General features: G+C 51.6%; 4 protein-coding genes across 7 annotated transcripts in view; 2 read left to right on the plus strand and 2 right to left on the minus strand.

Moving 5' to 3' along the window:
* The window catches only part of KLHDC10 (kelch domain containing 10), a 23,303-nt gene extending 7,412 nt beyond the window's left edge, over window positions 1-15,891 (plus strand). Inside the window, exons 2-9 of one of the 2 annotated variants that reach the window (XM_086886322.1) lie at window positions 465-686; window positions 1,632-1,786; window positions 2,349-2,497; window positions 3,822-3,906; window positions 4,492-4,558; window positions 5,038-5,085; window positions 6,254-6,393; window positions 10,896-15,891. In XM_086886322.1, the coding sequence (XP_086742448.1) occupies window positions 465-686; window positions 1,632-1,786; window positions 2,349-2,497; window positions 3,822-3,906; window positions 4,492-4,558; window positions 5,038-5,085; window positions 6,254-6,393; window positions 10,896-10,952 (923 nt within the window). In that variant the 3' untranslated portion in view covers window positions 10,953-15,891. Of the gene's footprint in view, window positions 1-464; window positions 687-1,631; window positions 1,787-2,348; window positions 2,498-3,821; window positions 3,907-4,491; window positions 4,559-5,037; window positions 5,086-6,253; window positions 6,394-7,409; window positions 8,972-10,895 lie in introns of those variants that run through there. The other variant, XM_086886321.1, reaches the window with a different exon arrangement.
* Window positions 11,171-16,738, minus strand: LOC111923179 (uncharacterized). Of its 2 annotated transcripts, none has more exons than XM_086886306.1 (20): window positions 16,569-16,738; window positions 16,125-16,271; window positions 15,923-16,044; window positions 15,714-15,822; window positions 15,509-15,625; window positions 15,312-15,379; window positions 15,129-15,224; window positions 14,808-14,993; window positions 14,608-14,710; window positions 14,379-14,520; window positions 14,119-14,302; window positions 13,924-14,023; window positions 13,725-13,843; window positions 13,560-13,597; window positions 13,266-13,378; window positions 13,042-13,190; window positions 12,804-12,898; window positions 12,486-12,564; window positions 12,089-12,197; window positions 11,171-11,729 (listed from the first exon to the last, which is right to left on the minus strand). In XM_086886306.1, the coding sequence occupies exons 1-20, from the start codon at window positions 16,627-16,629 to the stop codon at window positions 11,656-11,658; spliced, it is 2,211 nt and encodes a 736-aa protein (XP_086742432.1). In that variant the 5' UTR covers window positions 16,630-16,738; the 3' UTR covers window positions 11,171-11,655. The 2 variants fall into 2 exon arrangements, with proteins under 2 accessions (XP_086742432.1, XP_086742430.1); XM_086886304.1 differs by having other exon boundaries at window positions 15,129-15,242.
* The window catches only part of LOC111923181 (carboxypeptidase A2-like), a 25,216-nt gene continuing 19,642 nt past the window's right edge, over window positions 16,724-22,297 (plus strand). The window contains exon 1 of the mRNA XM_086886315.1: window positions 16,724-16,785. The gene's annotated coding sequence lies outside the window, so the exon portion shown is untranslated. The remainder of the gene's footprint in view (window positions 16,786-22,297) is intronic.
* TMEM209 (transmembrane protein 209) overlaps window positions 20,365-22,297 on the minus strand; it is a 9,820-nt gene continuing 7,887 nt past the window's right edge. For both annotated transcript variants that reach the window (XM_086886307.1, XM_023918857.2), the window contains exons 14-15: window positions 21,597-21,670; window positions 20,365-21,454 (exon numbers count right to left, since the gene is read on the minus strand). In XM_086886307.1, coding sequence (XP_086742433.1) covers window positions 21,400-21,454; window positions 21,597-21,670 — 129 coding nt within the window. In that variant the 3' untranslated portion in view covers window positions 20,365-21,399. The remainder of the gene's footprint in view (window positions 21,455-21,596; window positions 21,671-22,297) is intronic.

Here is a 22,297-nt window from a genome sequence, read left to right on the forward strand (position 1 = left end):
TGTTCTGTCAGACAGGTGTCACTTCTAAAGTGACAAATTCTTGAGATCCAAGCAACAAAAAAGAGAAATCAATGAAACAAAAAAGAGAGATTTTTATAGGAGGGAAAGCAAAACCTTAATTTTTTAAATTTTTTTTTTCTCTACCAGGCACCTTTAACTACAAATATTTGGAATTTTTTTTTTTCCTGAGTGAAATTTGCAAAACAGAACAAAAAAAAAAAGAGAAGGTTTTTATCAAATACCTCAGAAAGAGCTGTCGTGGAAGGATTGCTCCGGGGGTGGAGTGGCCAGGAACGAGGCGGTGACACACAGATTGGCTTTTTAAGTGGGAAAAGGGACATTTCCTCCCACCTCAGAGGTGCTTCCCTATGGATTCCCTATGGAATACATCCCAGTGGGTGCATTCCTGCCCCTGGAACACAAGCTGAGCTCTTGTGGAGCTGCTTTTTCTCCTCCTCCTGCAGGTCACAGGTGTCCCCCGGCCAGGAGCGGCCATCGCTGCGTCGCCGACAGTTCCAACCTCTACGTCTTCGGGGGTTACAATCCCGACTACGACGAGTCCGGGGGGCCAGAAAATGAGGATTATCCCCTCTTCAGGGAGCTCTGGAGGTACAACTTTGCCACAGACACCTGGCACCAGATGGGCACCGAGGGCTACATGCCCAGGGAACTGGCCTCCATGTCACGTACGTATGGAAATCCAACTCCTCGCGTGCCTGTTCCCGGAGCTATTTTAATCCTGGCTATTTTAAGAAATGGAAATGGGGATTTTCTTTTCACAAGTAGGCCCTGAGGTTGGATTTTTCTGGGAAATGGGGATGGGAAAGAGAGGGAAAGGGAAGGGAGAGCCTTGGTGGTGTCTTGAGATTCCAAGGGAAGGCCCTGGGTCCATCAATTCCTTGGAGAGGAGATGGATCCAGTGTCAGGCTCTGGAGCCAGGCTGGGAGAGCTGGGAATGTTCTCTTGGAGAAGGGAAGGATCCAGGGAGAGCTTCCAGCACATTCCAGGGCCTGGAGGGGCTCCGGGAGAGCTGGAATTTGGGAAAGGCCTGGAAGAACAGGACACAGGGAATGGATCCCACTGCCAGAGGGCAGGGATGGATGGGATCTGGGGAAGGAATTCCCAGAGAAGCCCCTGGATCCCTGGAATGTCCAAGGCAGGTTGGACAGGGCTTGGAGCAGCCTGGGATAGTGATTTGTGATTTTTCTTTCCCTTTTTGCTCCGTTGAGGCAGAGGGAAAGGAAAAGAATGGGAAAGCAGGAGATGTTTTCCAGGTGTTTACCTTGCTGTGCTTTCAGCAGGAAGGTGCTTCGTGCAGACATCTCAAAGCATCCAAAAATAGCTGTCTTTGTTCACTTTTCAAAGCAGACCTTTGGTTACCATGGTTTTAGTTGGGATCCTTTCTCTTTTAGAGCTTCTCAAAGTAGGGAATTTGAACAGCACTGCTGTCTCCAGAGCATGGAAACATGGAATGGTTTGGGTTGAAAGGGAGCTTAAAAAATCATCCAATTCCACGCCATGGATAGGGGACACCTTCCCTAGAGCAGGGAAAATTCCAGCCTGGCTTGGAAAAATCATTCTGTTCCACTGACCTCACTCATCCCTGATCTTCCTCTCTCTCCCTCTCCCAGTTGTTTTACATGGCAACAACCTCCTGGTTTTTGGGGGCACCGGGATCCCCTTCGGAGAGAGCAACGGCAACGACGTCCACGTCTGCAACGTCAAGTACAAGAGATGGGCTCTGCTCAGCTGCCGCGGCAAGAAACCCAACCGCATCTACGGCCAGGTAGGGAGCAGGAGGGAGCCCCAAAATCTCTGCTCTGCTCCTCACCAGCCTCCTCCTCTCTGTGTGTAAAAGCACAAGGAAAAGCGGGTGTCTTTCGTAAAGAAATGGAGCAGCCTCGGTTCTTTGAGATTTCAAAGAGGTTTTTTTCTCCTAGTTGGAAAGGTCAGGATTTGTTCATGAAGTGACTGGTGCAGCTGGATGGAAAAAAAGATGATTTAAGGGGTAGGGTGGTAAAAAAACCTTTCAAAACCCAAAAGTCTAAATGAGAACGGAAAAGCGATTTAAGGAGTGGTTTGTAGTCAAAGCTTTCAAAACCTAAAACTCTACATGAAAATTTGTGGGGTTATATTAGAATTGTGATTTATATTAGAATGACACATTTAAGGCTTTCCATGTCCATTTCCATGTTCCAAGTGGATGAATGAGGCAGACAAAGAAATGGATTCAGCCTCCCAGCAGGACTGACCCTTTTTGCTGGTGCCCATCTGCTTTGGAAGAGCAGGAATTCCCTCTTTTCCAACCCCAGCTATCCCAAATCCTTTCTAACCTGTTTCTCTGCCAGGCCATGGCCATCATCAATGGCTGTCTCTACGTGTTTGGAGGAACAACTGGGTACATTTACAGCACTGACCTCCACAAGCTGGACCTCAACACCCGGGAATGGATCCAGCTGAAGCCAAACAATATGTCCTGTGACATGCCAGAGGAGAGGTGAGCACTGAGACACAGAGTGATGGCTAAAATCCAGAAAAACACTGAATTTCACACAACATGAAATTTATGGGCGTGTTTTCATGCTGACACATGAAAACAACTGTTAAAGTTAGAAAAGTTAAAAGTGTGAGTGTGTAAATTAAAGTTTTCTTAAGTCACTGGGTGAAAAAGTTAAAGTTTAGAAAGCAGAAGGCAAGATGGAGGATTTAGAATGTTGTTTCTTTTCCTTCTTTCTTAATTTTCTTCTTCTAGAGGTTTTTGGGTAATAGCAGGTGATTGAACAGAAAATGTCACAGTGCAGCACACAGGTGATGGGTCATTGAATCATTAAGAAAAATAATTAACGTGTCTATTGTTAATTGGATAAAAATAAGTATAAAGATAAAAGAACTGCGTAGTTCAGGGCCATTTTGTGCCATCAGAGCCAAAGTGAGCCAAAGAGACAAGATGAATTAAACTTGTGCAGAAAGTCTGGAGAGACCTGCCAAGTTTTGTGATAACAAATAAACACAAGAGCAACAAGATCCTAATGAGCTCTGGAGTTTTTATTCTGACCCAGAGAACTGAGATAAACAGAACTCCCTGTGAGGGAGGATCCCAAAGGAGCTCAGAGCAGCTGAGAAATCCAGGAGTGAGGAAAAGTGCAGAAGAATCACAGCAGAACCAAAAAAGAAAGAAGAAACAAATTTAAAATGTTATCTGGGCAGCCTCAGGGAGCTTTTTTTGGGAGGCAGGGGATGGGAAGTTTTAGGATACCTTGCTGTGGTTGGTATTTCCAGCCCTCCTTTGCCCCTGGGAGTGGTTGTGGCATTGGCAGGAAGGATTTGGGTCGCTCCCATCTGCGGTTGGTGTCCAGCTGAGAACAGGGAATTGGGAAGGGAAAAATCCCAGAATGGTTTGGGTTCCTAAGAATCTTAAAATAAATCATATTCCATCCCCCTGTCGTAGGCAGGGACATTTTCCACCATCCCAGGTTGCTCCAGCCGTGCCCATCCTGGCCTTGGACACTTCCAGGAGCCACCTTAGAAGGGGCTGGAATATTGATGGCTGTCCTGGTGTTCAGTAATCCTTAATTATTAATTACTTAATAATTGCTCTGCAATCAGAGAATGCCTTTCAGACTTCTGGGGTGCTGCTTGGAGGGCTGAGGAAAACTGAATGCTCCCATCCTGAAGGACTGATGCAGCAGAGCCAGGCTTGGGAGTTTCTGCTCAAATCCCTGGAATTTGATAGTGATTTGGAATGGAATTGGATGGAATTTGATGGTGACTTCCAGAAGGTTTTTTTTGTTGTTGTTAATTGTGCTGCTTTGCACTTTCAGGTACAGACATGAAATTGCTCATGATGGTCAAAGGATTTATATCCTGGGAGGTGGAACTTCCTGGACAGCTTATTCCTTGGATAAGGTGAGGCTTTTGGAACCCTGGACAGAGATTTTTCCACACAGGAATAACCAGCACAGCTTCTTCATCTGCCTTTGCCTGGAGAACCTGGTTAAAAAAAAAAAGAAAAAAAGGAAAACAAAAAAAAAGTTAATTGGGAGCAGATTGTTCTCCTATTTCTGTAAAACCTGGATTTGCCACAGAATGTGCTGGTGATGAATCTGTGGTCACTTTTAAATAGTGCTCTGCTTCCAAAAAAGCTGAGTCTGTAGCACTTAATGTGACATTTTATCTCTCCATTGTCCCATTTTTCTCCCTACAGTAGAAGAAAGGTTTTTCTAAATCCTTCTGAGAACTCAAGGATGTGGATTTGAATCAGTCCAGCTCTTTTAAAAAGCAACATTCTTTTTCTTTTTGTTTGTCAGCTGTAGGGCTGAAATAGCAAAGCTGGGCTGGAGCTTGGAAGGTGATTTTAGACCTGCTTAGTCACTGGCTGGGATCAGCTATTTTTGGGTTTACACTTAATGAAAAAAAGGGATTTATTTCCAGTGGGTCAGAGCCTGTGGCTGCATCATCCTGCATCTCATGGCTCCTCTTTTTTCTCCCCAGATCCACGCCTACAACCTGGAAACCAACACCTGGGAGGAGATCACCACCAAACCTCACGAGAAAGTCGGTGAGCCTGCAATTTCCCTTCTTTCCCGTTCTTTCCAGAGTGACCAAGGTGCTTGAAGGTGCAGTTTTCTTGTTCAAGGTGTGATTTACTGCTGAGTTTGAGATCCTGCTTGTGCTTCAAGGATTATCCCATCCAAGGGAATTTGGCAGTCTGGCTTCCCCCTCTCTCCCTGCTTGGGAAAGGTGACATTGCCTGGATCTGCTCCCTTTCCCCTGGAATCTCACAGCTGCTTTTCACCAAGCCAGATTTGAGACTCTGGGGAACAAAATTCCAGCATTTTTTCTTCCTTCCTTGGAGAGGAATTAGGAATCAAACCTGAAACAGCTGCTTAAAATTACACCTTTTTATACCTGGGATAGCAGGAAAGCAGAACCTCTTAAAAATTCAACTCCATAATTAAATGTTGATAGAATTATCACTTGCACAAGCACTTTAAAGCAATTATTGCTTAGATATATTTTTCAATTTATTCTCCCCAGGCTTCCCAGCAGCCAGAAGATGCCACAGCTGTGTCCAGATAAAAAATGGTAAGATTTACCTCTGGAAAATTGGTGTATCTTGTACAACCAAACAGGGGAGAACCGCAGGGAACACGTGGCTTTTCTGGAAGAGGATTTTTGCCCCACTAACAGGCCTTAAGCTGCACAGTTGGCAGCATTCCTCACTTCTTTTGCACTGAAAAAAACCCAGTTACAACCTTGATCCCTCTTTTCCAAACCCTTCAGGTCAGTGGCTGGGTGCTCTCTGTTGAGGGCTGGAGGGAAATGTTGGATTGTGTTTCCTAGGAGTGTCAATTGTGCCAATAAAAGAAAGGCAGGGGCTGGGAGATGCTTCCAGTCCACCAGCAGGATTTGGCAGCCTCTGAGTGGAGAACTTGGGCAAAGCTGGGAGCTGGAGCTGTTCCCTGAGGGTTTAAAATCCCTGGAATCTGATCAAACCCAGGTGTCTGAGAACTCAGCTTGGCTCAAAAAAGAGGGAATGCTCTCCTGCTTCCCATGGTGGGGTTGGGATCGTGAGCCAGAAATCCACCCTGATCCCCCAGCATGGGCAGCAGGGCAGGGGGAACTCTGCCCCACTCAGGTGAGACCCCACCTGCAGAGCTGCCCCAGCCCTGGGGACACAGCAGGAGCACCTGGGGAGAGTCCAGGGCTGGAGCCCCTCTGCTCTGGAGCCAGGCTGGGAGAGCTGGGAATGTTCTCCTGGAGAAGGGAAGGATCTAAGGAGAGCTTCCAGCACATTCCAGGGCCTGGAGGGGCTCCAGGAGAGCTGGAGAGGGACTGGGGACAAGGCCTGGAGGGACAGGACACAAGGAATGGCTTCCACTGCCAGAGGGCAGGGATGGATGGGATCTGGGAATTCTCTGGAATTCCTAGAGGAGCTGTGGCTGCCCCTGGATCCCTGGAATCCAGGCTGGACAGTGGGGCTGGGAGCAGCCTGGGACACTGGGAGGTTTCCCTGCCCACCAGTTTGGAACTGGATGGGTTTTGAGGTCCCTTCCCACCCAGGCCAGTCTGGGACCCTTTAAGTGCCCTCTGCTCTGTGTTGGGGCTGATTTTGGAGATCCTTTGTGGAGGTGAAACAATTCCTGATCCCAAAGCCATGTGGAGAAGGCGATCCCTGAGCTCTCCCCACACATGTCCCGTGGTTCCTGGCAGGGCTGGGCCTGGAACTCCCCCCACATCTCCTCTCTCGCAGATGTGTTCGTGTGCGGAGGCTACAACGGAGAGGTGATCCTGGGAGATGTTTGGAAGCTCAACCTCCAAACTTTCCAGTGGGTCAAGCTCCCAGCTGCCATGCCAGAGCCTGTGTACTTCCACTGTGCTGCTGTCACCCCAGTAAGTGACTCCTTCTGTCCCCTCTGGAGCTGGGATCCCTCATCCAAACCCTCTGACCTTGCTGTGGGCTGCAGATAGAGCTGGTGTCCCCAAGGAAGTGACCTCCACTGCATGCAGCAGCTTTTGGGAGGGTTCTTCCTCCTGCTGCTGTTTGAAGAGTGGAGCCACACCGTGGGTTTTGCTGCCTGAAAGAAATTACACAAACTTTTTAGCTTTTAAACTCCACGTGGGAATAGTTCCTGCTTGTAAAATGCAAAAAAAAAAAAACAAATACTCCCTGAGTAAAGTGATTTTATCCTACTGAGAACAGCCTGAGGTGAAAGATTAGATGTTTCCAGCCCTTTGGAAACCACTGAGGAATGTTGGTATTGCCAGAGCTTTTGGCCATAAGTAGAAGGCTGGAGACCTGGGATTGATCATTAACAGGCAGCAAGAAATGCCTGTGCCTTCAGCTCCTCAGGGCAGAGATCACATTCCCTGGTGTCACTGAATTTTGGGGAATGTTACAAATGCAGCTTTTCCTGGGAATCTTGATTAAAGGTGTTTCCCAGGCAGCTCAGTGACTGCCTGGACAGCAGGAATGCCCTTTCTTTGCCAGCCTATGGAGGAAAAAAAAAAAAGAAAAAAAGGACAAAATCCACTCAGCAGCTGAGTTTTTCCCCATTTCTCCGTGTTCCTGTCATCCCTGGAGCTGAGTTGTGCTGAGCCAAGGGAATGCAGGATGTCTGTGTGAGGTGGGTGTAGTTTAAAAATACATTCTTGTTAGCTGAAACACGAGTATGGCTCTGCACTACTTTATTAACAGTTTGCCACGCTCCTAAAATGGATTTCTTGGGATAGAAATCACCTAAAACAGAGCACTCTGAGGTGCTGGATGTGTGGTTTAGGATGAGCCCTTTGCAGCAGGGATTCCTTCCAGGATTCAGAGGCTCCCAGAGAGGCTGTGACACCTGGGGACAGTGGGGACAGCCCAACCCTGCTTTTCCTGGCTGTGTAACTCCTGTCCCCCTTTCCAGGCTGGCTGCATGTACGTCCACGGAGGGGTGGTCAACATCCACGAAAACAAACGGACTGGCTCCCTGTTCAAAATGTGGCTGGTGGTGCCCAGCCTGCTGGAACTGTGCTGGGAGAAGCTCCTGGAATCTTTCCCTCACCTAGCAACTCTCTCCAGATCCCAGCTTTTGCACCTTGGACTGACGCAGGGACTCGTTGAGCGACTAAAATGAGAACATCTCCCACTTCTGTCCATGCTGAAGAATGAATCCCACCCCCTCCCACCCCCTATTTATGGATTCCATGGATGGTCTTGCTAAGAAACACGGAGGAACCTGCTCAAGGCCTTACTCAGCAAATACATCGATGCCTTTCCAGACATTGTTACTTTTAGTCATTGAAAAACAAACAAAACAAAAAAAAAAATCCCCTTTTTATTTATGGAGCTTTAAGTTACACCATTAATCAAAAAGTATTTTCTGAGACTAAGCAGCCAGCCAGCAACCTGTCATCAGCACACGCTTGCAAATTAATTGGGGAGCTTAACGAGCTACTGAATGCCCAAGCCTGTGCTTACACCTGGCACCTTCACCTTGCTATTTCCACCCTTGTGCATCCAACGAGGAACATTTGATGCAGAACAACCAACCAAGCTGTTCTTTTGCTTTGGAGAACCCCATCCTCTCCCACCCAGCTGAGCTCCCCCCCTCCCCCTTTTCTCCAAACCCACCCAAATTCCTGCATGTATTCCATGGGCATGTTCCCATCATCCCTGAGCTTCCGGAGACGGCTGGAACGTCGCCCGGGGCGGCGAGCGAAGCTTGGCCCGTGCAGCTTCCCTGGTGCAGTGTCTGTGTTCTCTCCCCCCTTTTCATATTGAAAGGTTTGCTTGGAAGACTGGGAAAAAGTTGCCACTTGAGGGACTACTGTGTAGTTTACTGGGGGTGGGGAGGGAAAAGGTTTTCCTGAGGTTTTTTGAAACCTTTTCGGCTCACTTTACACCCGGAACGAGCTACGGTAAAAACTCGCCCCGTAGATTTCAGAGCTCTTTGAACCTGCTCAACCAAGCCCTGGTTTTCAGCATCTCCCAGCTGAGAGAGATGGTTTTCCTTCCTCCCACACATCCCAAACTGACCTTTATCGTGTTGTTCTTGTTGTTTCATGTTCCCCTGAGGGTGGGAGATGTGATTTAAAGCCGGTTTGGGGAGTGGCTTTCTGGATCGCTCAGCCCAGGAAATCCAGCATCCAAAAAAGGGGAGAGGGAACATCTCTCCCTCGTGCTGGGATCAGGGATTGTCTCTGCACAGGCAGGACAGGAAGAGGCTCTGGTCCTCTTGTGCTCTCTACACTGAATTTATTTAAGTGGCCACTGAACTCTGAGCAGCTCCAGGCGTGAGGTTTGTGCAAAATCCTTTTCAGTTGGAGCCCATTTTTTAAAGTGCCTTTTGTTTTTAAAATCAGCTTTTCCCAATGCTTCCCTCTTCATCAAAGGCAGAGGTTACACTCTGGGGTTTTAGTTTCTTTTTAAGAGGTTGCATTTATGTTTAAATAAACCATAGCATTGTCTTCATGTTGTTAATCCAAAGGCACTGCCTGCTGGAGTCACTGCCCCCCACTTAGGGAAGTCATCAGAATAGATTTTCCTCATTTTCCGTCTTCAGTTGCTGCTTTTTTTTCTCCCCAAGGCTCAGAAAAACAAAGTCTGGGCAGCACAGCTGAGGCTTTCTCAGGTGTTTGGACCACAGGGACTGGTGGGAGCTGCTTGGAGCTCTGGTGTCTCCATCCCATGTTGCACCTTCGCAGGAATTGCACATTCCAGCCCCTTCCCTGCTCTCCTGGCTTGCAGTGACCTGCAGGACCATTTCTCCAGCTCCTCCTTCCATTCCCAAACTCTGAGGTTGAATATCCACACTTCCATCTTTACCTTGGTCCTGGAGCAGCCTGGTCCTCCCTGTGCTGGTTTTTTCTCTCAGCTGCTTTAAAGAGCATCTCCCCTCATCCTCCCCAAGGTGATGCTGGAGCCATCCAAGGATCCTGGATCTCTGAGCAAGCACATTCCTCAGGTTCTTAGGTTTTCCTTACTCTGGAGCTTTCTCTGAGGTTGTCACAAAGCCTCTCGGTGATTTTGGAGCAGTTTGGGGATTCTGGAGAGGTCTCAGCTGGTCCAAATTTTCAAGGGATAACCCTGGAAACCACAGGGCTGTCAGTCTCACTTCAGTGCCTGGTAAAATCCTGGAAAAGGTTTTTCTGGGAGGTGTTGAAAAAACAACATCAGTCACAGCCAGCACAGCTTCAGGAGAGGGAAGTCCTGTTTGCCACGCTGATTTCCTGCTTCAGCACCACAACCCAGCTGGATGATCCAGGAAAGCCAGGAGATGGAATCCTCAGACTTCAGCAAAGCACATCCAGGACAGGCCAGGGAGAAGCTGTGGGAAGGGACCTGGGGGTCCTGGATTTGAGTCAGCAGCGCCCTGGAGCCAGGAGGGACATCAGGGACAGCAGCAAAGGAGGGGAACAGGTTCCCCTGGGAATGGTCATGGCCCCAAGGCTGCCAGAGCTCCAGGAGCGTTTGGATCACACTCCCAGAGCCAGGGTGGGATTGCTGGGGTGTCCTGGCCAGGGGTTGGATCCCTCTGCATCCCTCCACCCCCAGCCTACAGAGCTGGGAAAGCATCACCAAAGGGTCAAGGACTTCTCTTCTGCTGACAAAAGCATCACCCACTGATGGATTTCCAGGGATCATTCCCATTCCATAACCTCCCTTGGCTGCTGCAGGAGGGACACAAGATCTTTGGATGCTGCTCTTAAAAAAATGACTTGTTTAAGCACTGAGCTCACAGCTCCTGCTGAGGGGGGCTTTAATTACTGCTGGGCTAGTGCCTGTGGGTAAAAGTTTTAATTATATTTAATTACAGTTCCCTAAGGGAGAGGGAAAGGGTCCAGCATCTGCAGCCACTGGGGACAGGATGTAAGGAGACAGGAAACCAGCTCAGAGGAGAATTCCCAAGCATCCCTCAACCCCAGGAGAGATGATTTGTTTAAATCTCAGTTAGATGATGGCACTGAGCAGGTTCTGCAGCTTCTGCTCTCCCATCCCTTTTCCATCCTTCCCTGTCCTGCAGCTCCACTCGCCCAGCAACGCTCCAGAATGTCCCAGACTGAGGACAGCAGGATTGTCCGTGCTGGTGCCTCGCTAGGAAAACAAAAAGGCTTAATTAAGCAGCTTCATTAATCCCCTAATGAGCTGCTGCCTTCCCAGGCTGCTTCCTGCCTCACTCAGGGCTGTCCGTCCTTTCAGAGTCCAATATTCTTGTGACAGCACTCCCTGATTTTTATCTGAAGGACATCCCCAGGGAGCAGGGCAGGGGGAAGAGGCACCAGAGCCTCCTTGGCTGTGTTGATGGATCTGTCAGTGTTTTGCTTTGGGGTTGTTTTTGTTTTTAAAGATAATAAATCAATCCAAGCCCCAATTTCATCCTCTCAGCACATCCACCTGCGTTTCCCTGCAGGGAGAGAGATGTCCCCAGCCTGTCACAGCCTATGGACAACTCCAGGAGCATCCCTGACCCTTCTCTCAGCAGTCTGGACCTCAAAGCCAGGAGGACCCAGGACAGTCAGACAAGACCAGGCTGGAAGTGAGCTGGAGCTTTGGGAGGGTGATGGAGAAAGCTGGAGCCACCCACGCTGGCCCTGTCCCTGGGCTGAGGTGACAGGGGACAGGGAATGGTGGCCACAGAAGGGCCCAGCCTGGTGACTGAGGCTCATTTAAGGAGAAACAAACTTGTTTCTGATTTGTACAAAACTGCTTTAATAACAAAACAGCTGGAAATACCTTTGGGTGCATTTCTGGAGCCATCAAACATCCCATGTGCAATTCCCAGGCCTCTGCCAGGCCTGGAAGGATGAGGGACTTCTCAGGCACCTTCTCCCAGTGCAGAACATCCCCAGGGAGGGCTCTGTCCTCGAGACACGCAGAAATCCCCTTCAAGACCCTCCACTGAGGACAGTTTTCCTTCCAGCCACTGGAGCGTGGGCTGGAGATGCCTCTGTGACGTGCTCAGGCTTTGAGGCGCCTCATTTCGGGAGTGATTCCATTGCCACCACCCTTCCCATCCCCAAAGCCCCACAGAGGGAGCCCAACAGCAGCAGCAGCTTCAGGAAACGGCGCTTCCAGACCGGAGCCAGCCCGGCCGAGTCCCTGAGACACTGGAAAAGGTCTTGATGGGTCCTGATCCCAACCAGGGGGTTGGAGGAAGGAGAATCCAAACCTCAGCAGCCGCTGGGCGAGGGAGCGAAGAAATACACAGCCAGGAGGATGAAGTAAACCATCACCAGCACCGTGCCTGGGGCAGACAGAGAGGGGTGGAGGGAGTTACTCCCCGGAGCAAGGAGGGACATGGGTTTAAGACCTGGTGTGGTCTGGATTAGCCCTCTGTAGAGGAATTTAATGGTTCTCAACAAAATGTCAATTAAAATGGAGTTTGAAACGTTTTTAAGGGGGAAATGGGAGTGATTCCCCTTGGAGCTGCTGCAGGGGGACGGCTCCAAGATGGTCAACCAAGAGCCCAGGATCGTTCAGGTCATCCTAGAGAACCCCAACAAGCAGACGAGCCCAGGGTTGGACCCAGGAGCTCCCCATCCCACATCCCAGGGAATTTAGGGACACTCCAAGTCCCACAGCAGCCCTGGGGGAGGTGGTCACCTTGGAAATAGTCACATTTGCCATCCATGAAGATGTAGTTCATGAGCACCACGCTGAACATGCTGGCGTAGACGTGGAGGTCGCTGAAGACGAGCGTGAAGTTGGTCGGCTGCGAGGAAGAGGATTTGGGGTTTACGACCAACCGGGACAGCCCCACACTGACTCTGTCTGGGGACTTGTGTCACCCCTTAAAGCCCCAGGGTGGGGACAGCACCAGGAGACATCTGACCCCACTTTGCCTGCACTGAGCAGAGGGGAGGTGCTGGGAAGGGCAGCTGTGTCCTTCCCATGTCCCCAACCCTGCTGCAGGAGCTCTGTCCTGGGGCAAGGGAAGGGCAGCTGTGTCCTTTCCACGTCCCCAGCCCTGCTGCAGGAGCTCTGTGCTGGGGATACTCACGTAGAAGATGGTGAAGAGCACCAGGATGGGGATCTGGAGCATGCAGACCTGCACCGCGATGGAGTTCCCGATCTCGATGCTGGGGAGGAAGGACAACTTAGGGGTTGCCAAGCACTGGGTGAGAAAATCCCAAACCACAGAGCCCATCCCAGTTCTGACACCATTTTTTGGGTGACCTTTTGGTCTCCTCAAAGACAAGCTGACACAGAATCTGACCCACCAGCAGCCGGGCAGCCCATCATGGGCACCAAGGCACAGCGATGGGACTGGGCCAGGGCACAGGAGCCACCCCAAAAGCCATCCTTGGAGCCACCTCACCTCAAGCTCAGATTGTTCTGCAGGGCAAACTGGATGCCATTGACGATCTCCGGCAGCTCGGGCACCATCGCCAGCACGGTGACACCGATGAAATACTGCGGGGAAGAGGTGACATCAGCCCGGGCAGGACCACATCCAAACCAATGGTGCAGAGCAGCTTTCCCCCACTGCTTTTGGGGCTCCAACCGCAACCAGGGCAGGTCCCCGTCCCTGGAGGGGACACCCAGACCCTGCTCACCTGTGAGATGGTGGAGTTGGTGAGGATGGGGCTGATGTGCTCCGTGGCCAGGTCAGCACAGGCCGACATGCAGAGGGTGGAGAGCAGGAGGATGACCAGGGCTCGCCAGCGGGACCAGTGGACCACAGCACTGTGGTGGTGACCAGGCACTGGGGACAGAGCAGAGATGTGTGGGACACTCCAGAACAGTGACAAGAGTAGCCAGGACATTTGGGGACACTCACTGTGACAGTCGCTGACGTGGATGTCATAGATGTGCGTATGGGTTTTGAGGGTGAAGAAGAGCCCGATGAGGTAGGCAGCAGGGAGCAGGATGGACACCGTGTACACCAGGGGTCTGCAGGACACAGGTGACACCGTCAGCGCCACCAGGGTCTGGCATGGAGACCCCAGGGGACTTCCCCTGGGGATGGAGGAAGTGGGATACTGGATCGGGAGGACTGCGGGAATGCAACCAAACCCAGGAGGTGCCACCCCAATGTGGGGACAGCCCTGTCCCCACTGCAGCGGACACTCACTGGACGTGGCTGTAGTAGAGGGTGCCATTGTTGTCCATCTGCAGAGAGAGCACCCATCAACAGGGATACGGGGAACAAGGGACAGCCCCACTGCCACCACCCAGCACGAGAGCCAGGGGGGCTCAGAGCATCCCTGACCCCAAATCTCCCCTGGTCCCCACTCACCAGGTCAAAGTGACAGTTGTGACAGAGGTAGTGGCCCAGCGGGTTCTGGGTGACGTTGTGGCACTCGCCACACACCAGCTTCCCGTACACCTTGGAGAAGAGCGTCGGGGCAAAGACACCTGCAGGAACAGGACATGGAGCAGGAACCCACCCTGGTGGGACCCCCCAAACCTGGGGACAACCCTGTCCCCAAACTCACCTCCCACAGAGAGGAAGAGCAGGGCCGAGCTGACGCCTGCAGAGCGGCTGTTGAACCGCTGCTCCTGGTGCCAGATGCCCCCGATCACCATGCACAGACCCTTGGGGACGGAGGAAAAAAAAACCCCCCAAAATAAATCCCCCATCAGGGCTCCGCTCACAGCCCCCTCCCTGCTCTCAGTGCCACCCATCTCACCGGCACAAAGAGGACACAGCCCACCAGCGTCCCTGTCAAGGCCGACTTGACCACCTCGGCGTAGCAGCGGTTGCCCTCACGCGAGCCCTTGATGAGGGCGGTGATGTAGAAGGTGAGCTCAGTGATGGAGCCGAACGTGGCGTTCACCACCGCCCCCACCGCAAAGTTGCTCTGGGCTGAGATGCTGGACAAGAGGAAAAGGGTGTCAAAAGCAGGGAGTGTCCCCACTTTGGCCCCGAGTGTCCCCCGTCAGCGCTCACCTGGCGATGGCCATGCCGATGTAATAGGAGAGGGGCATGATGGAGAGCAGGGCCAAGGTGAACTTGATGGCAGAGCCCGTCAGGTGGTTGGGGCTATCCACGTAGCCCAGCACCAGCGTCACCAGCACCAGGGGCAGCAGGTCTGGGGCAGCCAGTCAAGGACACAACGGAGGGGGGGTGGATTTGGGGTCACTCCCCGCCCATCCCGCTCCAGCTCCCAGGAGGATACTGACGGCGAAGACGTTGATGCCGTCCACGGCGTATTTGTAGTAGTAGGGGTTGGCGGCGCGATAGCAGCAGAGAATCACCTCTCCCTCCAGAGGCACCTCCGTCTGCAGAGGGACGAGAGGGTCACCAGGGCCACCTCTCCAGCCCAAAATCCCCCCTGGGGCGGGGTGTGAGACCCTCACCCTGCCCAGAGTCACCCACCATCCTCAGGCGGCGGATGAGCGCGCGCTCCGGGGGCAGCAGCAGGACGCGGGAGGCGGCGCGGGCGCTCAGCTTGGCCACGGGGATGAGGACGATGAGGAGCCACGCGGTGACGCACACGAGCCCGTGGGCCAGCGCCAGCGGCGGGTAGCCCAGGCACAGCCACGCCGCGGTGCCGGCACGGCGCTGTTAACGGGAGGTCACCTTCAGGGAGTGACCCCCAAAACGCTGACCCCAGCGGGAGGAAGGTGCCCATAGACGCCTTCCCCACCGCACTGGGGGCTCCGGGGGTGACATCAGCGCGTCCAGCACGGGGCTCACCCAATATCCGGTGCCCACCCGGCACCGTGGGAGCCAGCGGCGCGGTGTGGGACCCCCGAGCAGGGCTGAGCTCTCCCCCATGCCGGCCTCACACACCTGATGGGATTTGGGAACCTGGGGAGAGGGGGGATGTCAGGGTGTGCACCCCGAGACCCCCCCAGGGGACTCCCAAGGCCCCCTTACCTCCACTTTCTGGATCACTTTGCCAAAGGGCCAGAGGAAATACCCGGCCAGGTCCCAGCAGAGCCGCCCTGCAGGGACACGACCATCAGTGTCCTTCCAGCTACGGGGACATTCCATGGAGAAGGGACCCAGCAGACCCCAGCACCCATCGGTGCAGTTCTGTGCCCATCCACGGGGGTCCCAAATTTGGAACTGACCATAAGGAGCCCCCAGGACGGTGAGGAACATCACGGCAGCCACGAGGATGTAGAGGAGCGAGAGCCACCAGCCAAAGAGCAGCAGGTAAAGGACGTTCCCACACGTCAGCGTGGACCCTGTGGGAGAAAAGGCACCACATGGGACCCTTGTTACCTGCCCAAATCCACAGTGCCACCACCCAGGGTTGTCCCCAAGGCCACCCACCTCCAGAACCTCGGATGACATTGAGGTCAGAGTAGAGCTCCTTGACAATCTCCGATCGGTCCTCCCAGGGCCGCGCCGTCACGTGGCTCTTCCATTTCTTGAAGCCAAACTGCAGAGAGATGCTTGGTTTTTGGGGGAATGAGTAAAAAGAAAGAAAATTAAAAACCCATGACACCCCTCCAGGAGCACCCATGGGTGCCACCACCCACCTTGTAGTTGTTGGAGAGCTTGTTGGCCTCCACGGCGTTCTCGGCCGTCAGGGTGGTTTTCACCACGCAGCTCTCGCACACCTCCTCCGAGTGCTGCTGGCAGCAGGACGGGGTGGACGTGGCTGTGGGTGACACTCGGGGTCACAGCGGGCACGGGACCCCCCCAGGACCCCACATCCAGCCCATCCCACACCCAACCTACCTGTGGGGACACGGGGACGGTGCAGGTGGCAGCCCAGCTCCCCCAGGTCTCCCTGCACGTTGTTGATGGCAGCGCAGTGCCGGTCACAGAGGGAGCCCCGGCGGGGGCCATCGCTGTCACCGCGGGAATCCGGGACCTTGGGGACATCTACGGGAACCGTGGAGTCACCCTGGGCCCACATCCCCAACCCCTGCCCGGGCTCAGCGCCGCAGGACATCCAAGTGCTGCCCTGGGTGTCACTTGTCCCCCAAACCGCGCGGGGAGCACGCAGAGCTGCCAGCGCGGTACCCAGGCGATGCTCAGGAGGAGAAACCTCATCAGCACCCGGCACCTGGCGGGGAAATCCCGCTCGGAGCCCGGTGTGGGGGTCGGGAGGTACCCGGGGATGGGGTGGGGGGACCCCCGGTGCTGCCCAGCCAGCCCCAGAGACCCCTCCCCGCTCACCGGGCGTGTCCTGCGCGCAGCAGCAGCGGCGGCGGCGGCCGGGCTCGGTGTCGGTGGCCATGGCGAGAGCAGCAGGTGCAGGGCCGGTGGTCCCGGTCCGGCCCGGCCCGCCGGAATTTAACGGGCGGGGCCGGACATGCGCGCCCCCGGGAGCCGCCCCCAACCCAGCGGGAGGGGCCGCACCACCCCCGCCGAGGGTGGGACGCACCTGGTAACGGTGCGGGAATGGGGGAGAGGGGTGCGGGAATGGGGGAGAGGGGGAGAGGGGTGCGGGAATGGGGGAGAGGGGTGCGGGAATAGGGGTGTTCGGGGAGAGGGGTGCGGGAATAGGGGAGAGGGGGAGAGGGGTGCGGGAATGGGGGAGAGGGGGAGAGGGGTGCGCGGTGTTTCGGGGTACGCGATGTTTCGGGGTGCGCAGCTGAGAGGATGTGGAGATTGGGGTGTGCGGGGACCGCGGTGCGGGGTGGAACGGGGTGCAGAGACAGCGGGGTGCGCTGGATTTGGGGTGCAGAGAGAGCGGGGTGCGGTGTTTTGGGGTGTGCAGGATTTGGGGTGCAGAGAGAGCGGGGTGTGCAGGATTTGGGGTTCAGAAAGAGTGGGGTGTGCAGTGTTTTGGGGCTCAGAGAGAGTGGGGTGTGCAGGATTTGGGGTGCAGAGAGAGCGGGGTGTGCAGTATTTGGGGTTCAGAGAGAGCGGGGTGTGCAGGATTTGGGGTGCAGAGACAGCGGGGTGCGCTGGATTTGGGGTGCAGAGAGAGCGGGGTGTGCAGTGTTTTGGGGTTCAGAAAGAGTGGGGTGTGCAGTGTTTTGGGGCTCAGAGAGAGTGGGTGCAGAGAAAGTGGGGTGTGCAGGATTTGGGGTGCAGAGAGAGCGGGGTGTGCAGGATTTGGGGTTCAGAAAGAGTGGGGTGTGCAGTGTTTTGGGGCTCAGAGAGGGTGGGTGCAGAGAGAGTGGGGTGTGCAGGATTTGGGGTGCAGAGAGAGCGGGGTGTGCAGGATTTGGGGTGCAGAGAGAGTGGGGTGTGCAGATTTGGGGTGCAGAGAGAGCGGGGTGTGCAGGATTTGGGGTGCAGAGAGAGTGGGGTGTGCAGTATTTGGGGTGCAGAGAGAGCGGGGTGCGGTGTTTTGGGGTGCGCCGTGGTTTGGGGTGCAGAGAGAGCATGGTTGGCGGTGTATGGGGATACCCAGGTGAGAGGGTGCAGATCTTGGGGTGCCAGGGGGCACAGGGATATGGGGTGTGTGTGGTGAATCGGGGTGTCCGGGAATTGGGGTGCAGAGCTGGGGCTGCAGGAACAGGGGGGTGCGATGTGTCGGGGCACACGGGGAGCAGGGGGTGTGGAGTGTTGGGGTGCACGGGGTGTCAGGGGGGGCACCAGGACTGGGGTACACAGGGGTCTGGGAGTGGGGTGCACAGTGTGAGGTTGTGGGGTGCACAGGGACTGACTGGGGTGTGGGATATATTGGGGTGCAGAGAGAGTGGGGTTTGTGATGTATTGGGGTGTGCAGGGAGCAGAGTGTGCCAGGTATTGGGGTGCACAGAGACTGGGATGTGTGAAGTATTGGGGTGTGGGATGTATTGGGGTGCACAGGAACTGAGGGGTGTGAAACACAGAGTATTGGGGTGCACAGGGACTGGGATGTGTGAGGTATTGGGGTGTGGGTGTGTGTTGGGGTGTGGGATCTATTGGGATGTGGGATCTATTGGGGTGTGGGATCTGTTGAGGTGTGTGATCTATTGGGGTGTGGGATCTGTTGGGGTGTGGGATCTATTGGGATGTGGGATCTGTTGGGGTGTGGGATCTGTTGGGGTGTGGGATCTATTGGGGTGTGGGATCTATTGGGGTGTCCAGGTGTTAGCGTTCAGGAACACACAATCACAGAATGATTTTATGAAGGTTCTTTATTAAGAGCTCTGGGTGTCAGGGGTACACAGACCCAAATCTGACCCCACTTGAACCGAGCTGAACTCGTTTTATACTCTATCATTACATAACTCACATATTAATTATTAAGCTTACATTGTATGCATTGTATGCATTGATTTTACCCAAGCATGGATTTCTCGTGATCCCCCCAAACCCCTAACATAGTTTCTCATGATTCTTTAAAGGATAATTATATCTAATTACATCTGACAATTGTATCATTTATCATCTACTGATTACACAGGTGCAGTTTCACAAGGCCCAACCTTTCCCTACTTTTAACACTTTCCCAGGGCTTGCCAAGCCTGGCTTTCTTTCTAACTCCCCCAGTTTTCTAGGATTTTAAAATCTTTTACTATCGCAGGCACTGGGGTGTGGGATCTGTTGGGGTTTGTGATCTATTGGGGTGCATGGGCACTGGGGTGTGGGATCTGTTGGGATGTGGAACCTGTTGGGGTGTGGGATCTATTGGGGTGTGGGGTGTATTGGGGTGTGCAATGTATTGGGGTGTGATCTATTGGGGTGTGGGATGTATTGGGGTGTCGCCTTTTGGGGGGTAGGATCTATTGGGGTGTGGGGTGTATTGGGGTGTGGTCTATTGGAGCGTGTGATCTGTTGAGGTGCACAGGCACTGGGGTGTGGAATCTGTTGGGATGTGGGACCTGTTGGGATGTGGGAAGTACTGGGGTGTGGGATCTATTGGGGTGTGGGATCTCTTGGGGTGCACAGGCACTGGGGTGTGAGATCTGTTGGGGTGTGTAATCTATTGGGGTGTGGGGTGTATTGGGTGTGATCTGTTGGGGTGCACAGGCACTGGGATGTGTGATCTGTTGGGGTTTGTGATCTATCAGGGTGGGATCTATTGGGGTGTGGGATCTATTGGGGTGCACAGGCACTGGGATGTGTGAGGTATTGGGGTGTGGGATCTGTCGGGGTGGGATCTGTTGGGGTGTGTGATCTGTTGGGGTGTGATCTATTGGGGTGTGCAATGTATTGGGGTGTGGGATCTATTTGGGTGCATGGGCACTGGGGTGTGGGATCTATTGGGATGCACAAGGACTGGGATGTGTGATCTATTGGGGTGGGATCTATTGGGGTGTGGATCTATTGGGATGTGGGATCTATCAGGGTGGGATCTATTGGGATGTGGGATCTATCAGGGTATGGGACGTACTGGGGTGTGATCTACTGGGATATGTGATCTATCAGGGTGGGATCTATTGGGGTGTGGGATCTATTGGAGTGCACAAGGACTGGGATGTGGGATCTGTTGGGGTGTGGGATGTACTGCAATGTGGGATCTATTGGGATGGGATCTGTTGGGGTGTGTGATCTATTGGGGTGCACAGGCACTGGGATGTGTGAGGTACTGGGGTGTGGGATCTCTCGGGGTGGGATCTATTGGAGTGCACAAGGACTGGGATGTGGGATCTATTGGGGTGTGGGATCTATCAGGGTATGGGATGTACTGGGGTGTGATCTACTGGGATATGTGATCTATCAGGGTGGGATCTGTTGGGGTGTGGGATCCATCAGGGTGCACAAGGCTCCCTCTGGGGGCTGTGTGGGATCCCAGGAGCACAGAGGGATATGGGGTTCTGGGAACCCCAAAACTGTTCAGGATCCTGGAGCTGCAGAAATCCAAAGGTGCCCTATGGGATGGGTTTTTCCTAAGGATCCCAAATTTTTGGTGAAAGAAGAGATTTCTGCACTTCCAAGTTTTTAGAACATGAGACTGACAGAGCTCAGGGGGCTGTGCTGTCCTTGAGGGGGGAATTTTGGGGTAAAACCAAGCTAAATCTGGTTATTGAACATTCCTCTGTTTCATGGATGGATGTGGTGATGCTAAATGCAAGAAAAACCCCAAAAAGTGTTTTGATAAAAAAAAAACCCCTCATTTAATATAAGAACCAAATGAGCCATTTTGTTACCAGTTGGAAAAAAACCCCAGGTCCCCCAGGGAAGAGATGGAGTCACCAAAACCACTCAATTCACACCAAAAAAACAGCAAAGTTCCAAATTTTCCTCTTTCCCTCCCGTCAGTAAAAAATACAGTACAATGATTTCATTAAAAAAAAAAAATACAGTGCATTTCCAAAATACTCATTTATCAGAATTTACAACAAATTCTCCCCGTGCCCCTTAGAGAAATTTGATAAATATTGATCCATCTTTTCTTTGAAGCAAATCCAAGTGCTTTTACCTAAAAAAAAAATGTACATTCCCAAAATCCTGTGGATGTGTAGAGCCTGGTTTCCCAATGAGGTGCATAAAGCTCCCAAATTCGGTGGTGATTAGTGAAAAAAAATGAAGGAAAATTAAAAATTCAACAGCAAAGGCAGGTGATGAGAGTTGGTGGCAGTGAAGGTGCCTGGGGAGTTCAGAGCTCACAAAATTTTGTACAAAAAAAATGAAAATAAAAACTGAAAAGATAAGCAAAATTCTTATTTGCTGAACTCAGCAAGCCAAAGGTGATTTTTGTCCTTTTTCAGCTGCAGGGGTTGGAAATCACAATCACACCAATAATCAGGGATAAAATTAATTGGTTTTTATCACGCAGAATAAAATGAAACAAAACTGAGTCTGAGCTTCCAGATTTGGAATTTCTTGGCTGCTGAAGTTGTCCAAGTTGTTTTATCCTTCTGAGTGCTCTCAGCTGGGCACAGCCTTGGTTTGGTTTAGTCTGAGCTCAGTAAAGCTCAGTTTAAACAGGTTGAGGTGAGGAGCAGGAAAGAGAATTCCTGCCTGGAGCTCATTCCCAGCAGCATTTCCACGGTGAAATATTCTGTGGAATTCCTTGACAAAATCCAGATGGGAATTAATTACAGGCACTTCCTCCCTCTGTCCGCAAAGCTGAGCTTAAATTTATCCTGTTTAAGTCCAAGTTCACCTCTGGAGCTGTGACCCGTTACTCCCCAAAGATCCACAGGATGTTGACTCCCGATAAACCCAGATTTACACGCCTGCAAAACCCAAAGGGATCGGAATTAGCCATTTTTATTAAAAAGCCACTGTTAATTTGATTTTAATTAGTGTTAATTATCACCCCAACTGCAGTGGTTTGGGTGTGACACCGCTCTCATCTTGTTCCCATGGGATACCTACCCCAACATCCCAGATTCCTTGGTTTTTATGATGTACAGGAACATCAGCAAGGTGTGGAACATGTTGTTCCTGCCCTGGAGCCACAGAAAGAAACAAGGATTTAGAAATTAAAACAATTAAAAACAATCTCAGAATTTGTGGAACATGTTGTTCCTGTCCTGGACAAGGATTTAGAAATTAAAACAATTAAAAACAACCTCAGAATTTTCCCAGTTTGGAAATTTGCACTGGCCTGAAGAGGTGACATCACCCACCAGGGATTTTGATTTGGGGTTTTACAAGAAATTAGCAAAAAATTACTGAGAGGAAGCTCCTGCTTAGGAATTCCTGTCTCCTAAATAGATTTAATTAGATTTAATAGATAAATTAAATTAAATAGATAAATTTAATAAATAATAAAAAATATAAATATATTATATATAAATATATAATTTGTATAAATATATATTATACATAATATATAATATAAATATATATTATATATAATATAAATATATAATTTATATATAATATATAAATATATTTTATAAAAATTTATATTATATATAATATTTAAATATATAATTTATATAAATATATAATCTATATAAATGTATCATTTAATAAAATTTTTATAATATATAACTTATATAAATATATAATATGTAAATAGATATAATTTATATAAATTTATATAACATAAATATATAATCTATATAAAT

The sequence above is a fragment of the Cyanistes caeruleus genome, chromosome 4 (genome assembly GCF_971803275.1).
Source record: "Cyanistes caeruleus chromosome 4, bCyaCae1.hap1.1, whole genome shotgun sequence".
Lineage (NCBI taxonomy): Eukaryota > Metazoa > Chordata > Aves > Passeriformes > Paridae > Cyanistes > Cyanistes caeruleus.

Bases quoted from the DNA above. Each gene is read 5' to 3' on its own strand.
- LOC111923179 (XM_086886304.1), bottom strand. From the start codon at position 16,629: ATGGCCACCGACACCGAGCCCGGCCGCCGCCGCCGCTGCTGCTGCGCG. The intron at 15,243-15,311 runs GTAAGGGGGCCT...CCCTCTCCCCAG, and splicing joins AAGTGATCCAGAAAGTGGAG to GTTCCCAAATCCCATCAGGT. The intron at 13,844-13,923 runs GTGAGTTTGGGG...CTGTTCCTGCAG, and splicing joins GCTCTTCCTCTCTGTGGGAG to GTGTCTTTGCCCCGACGCTC.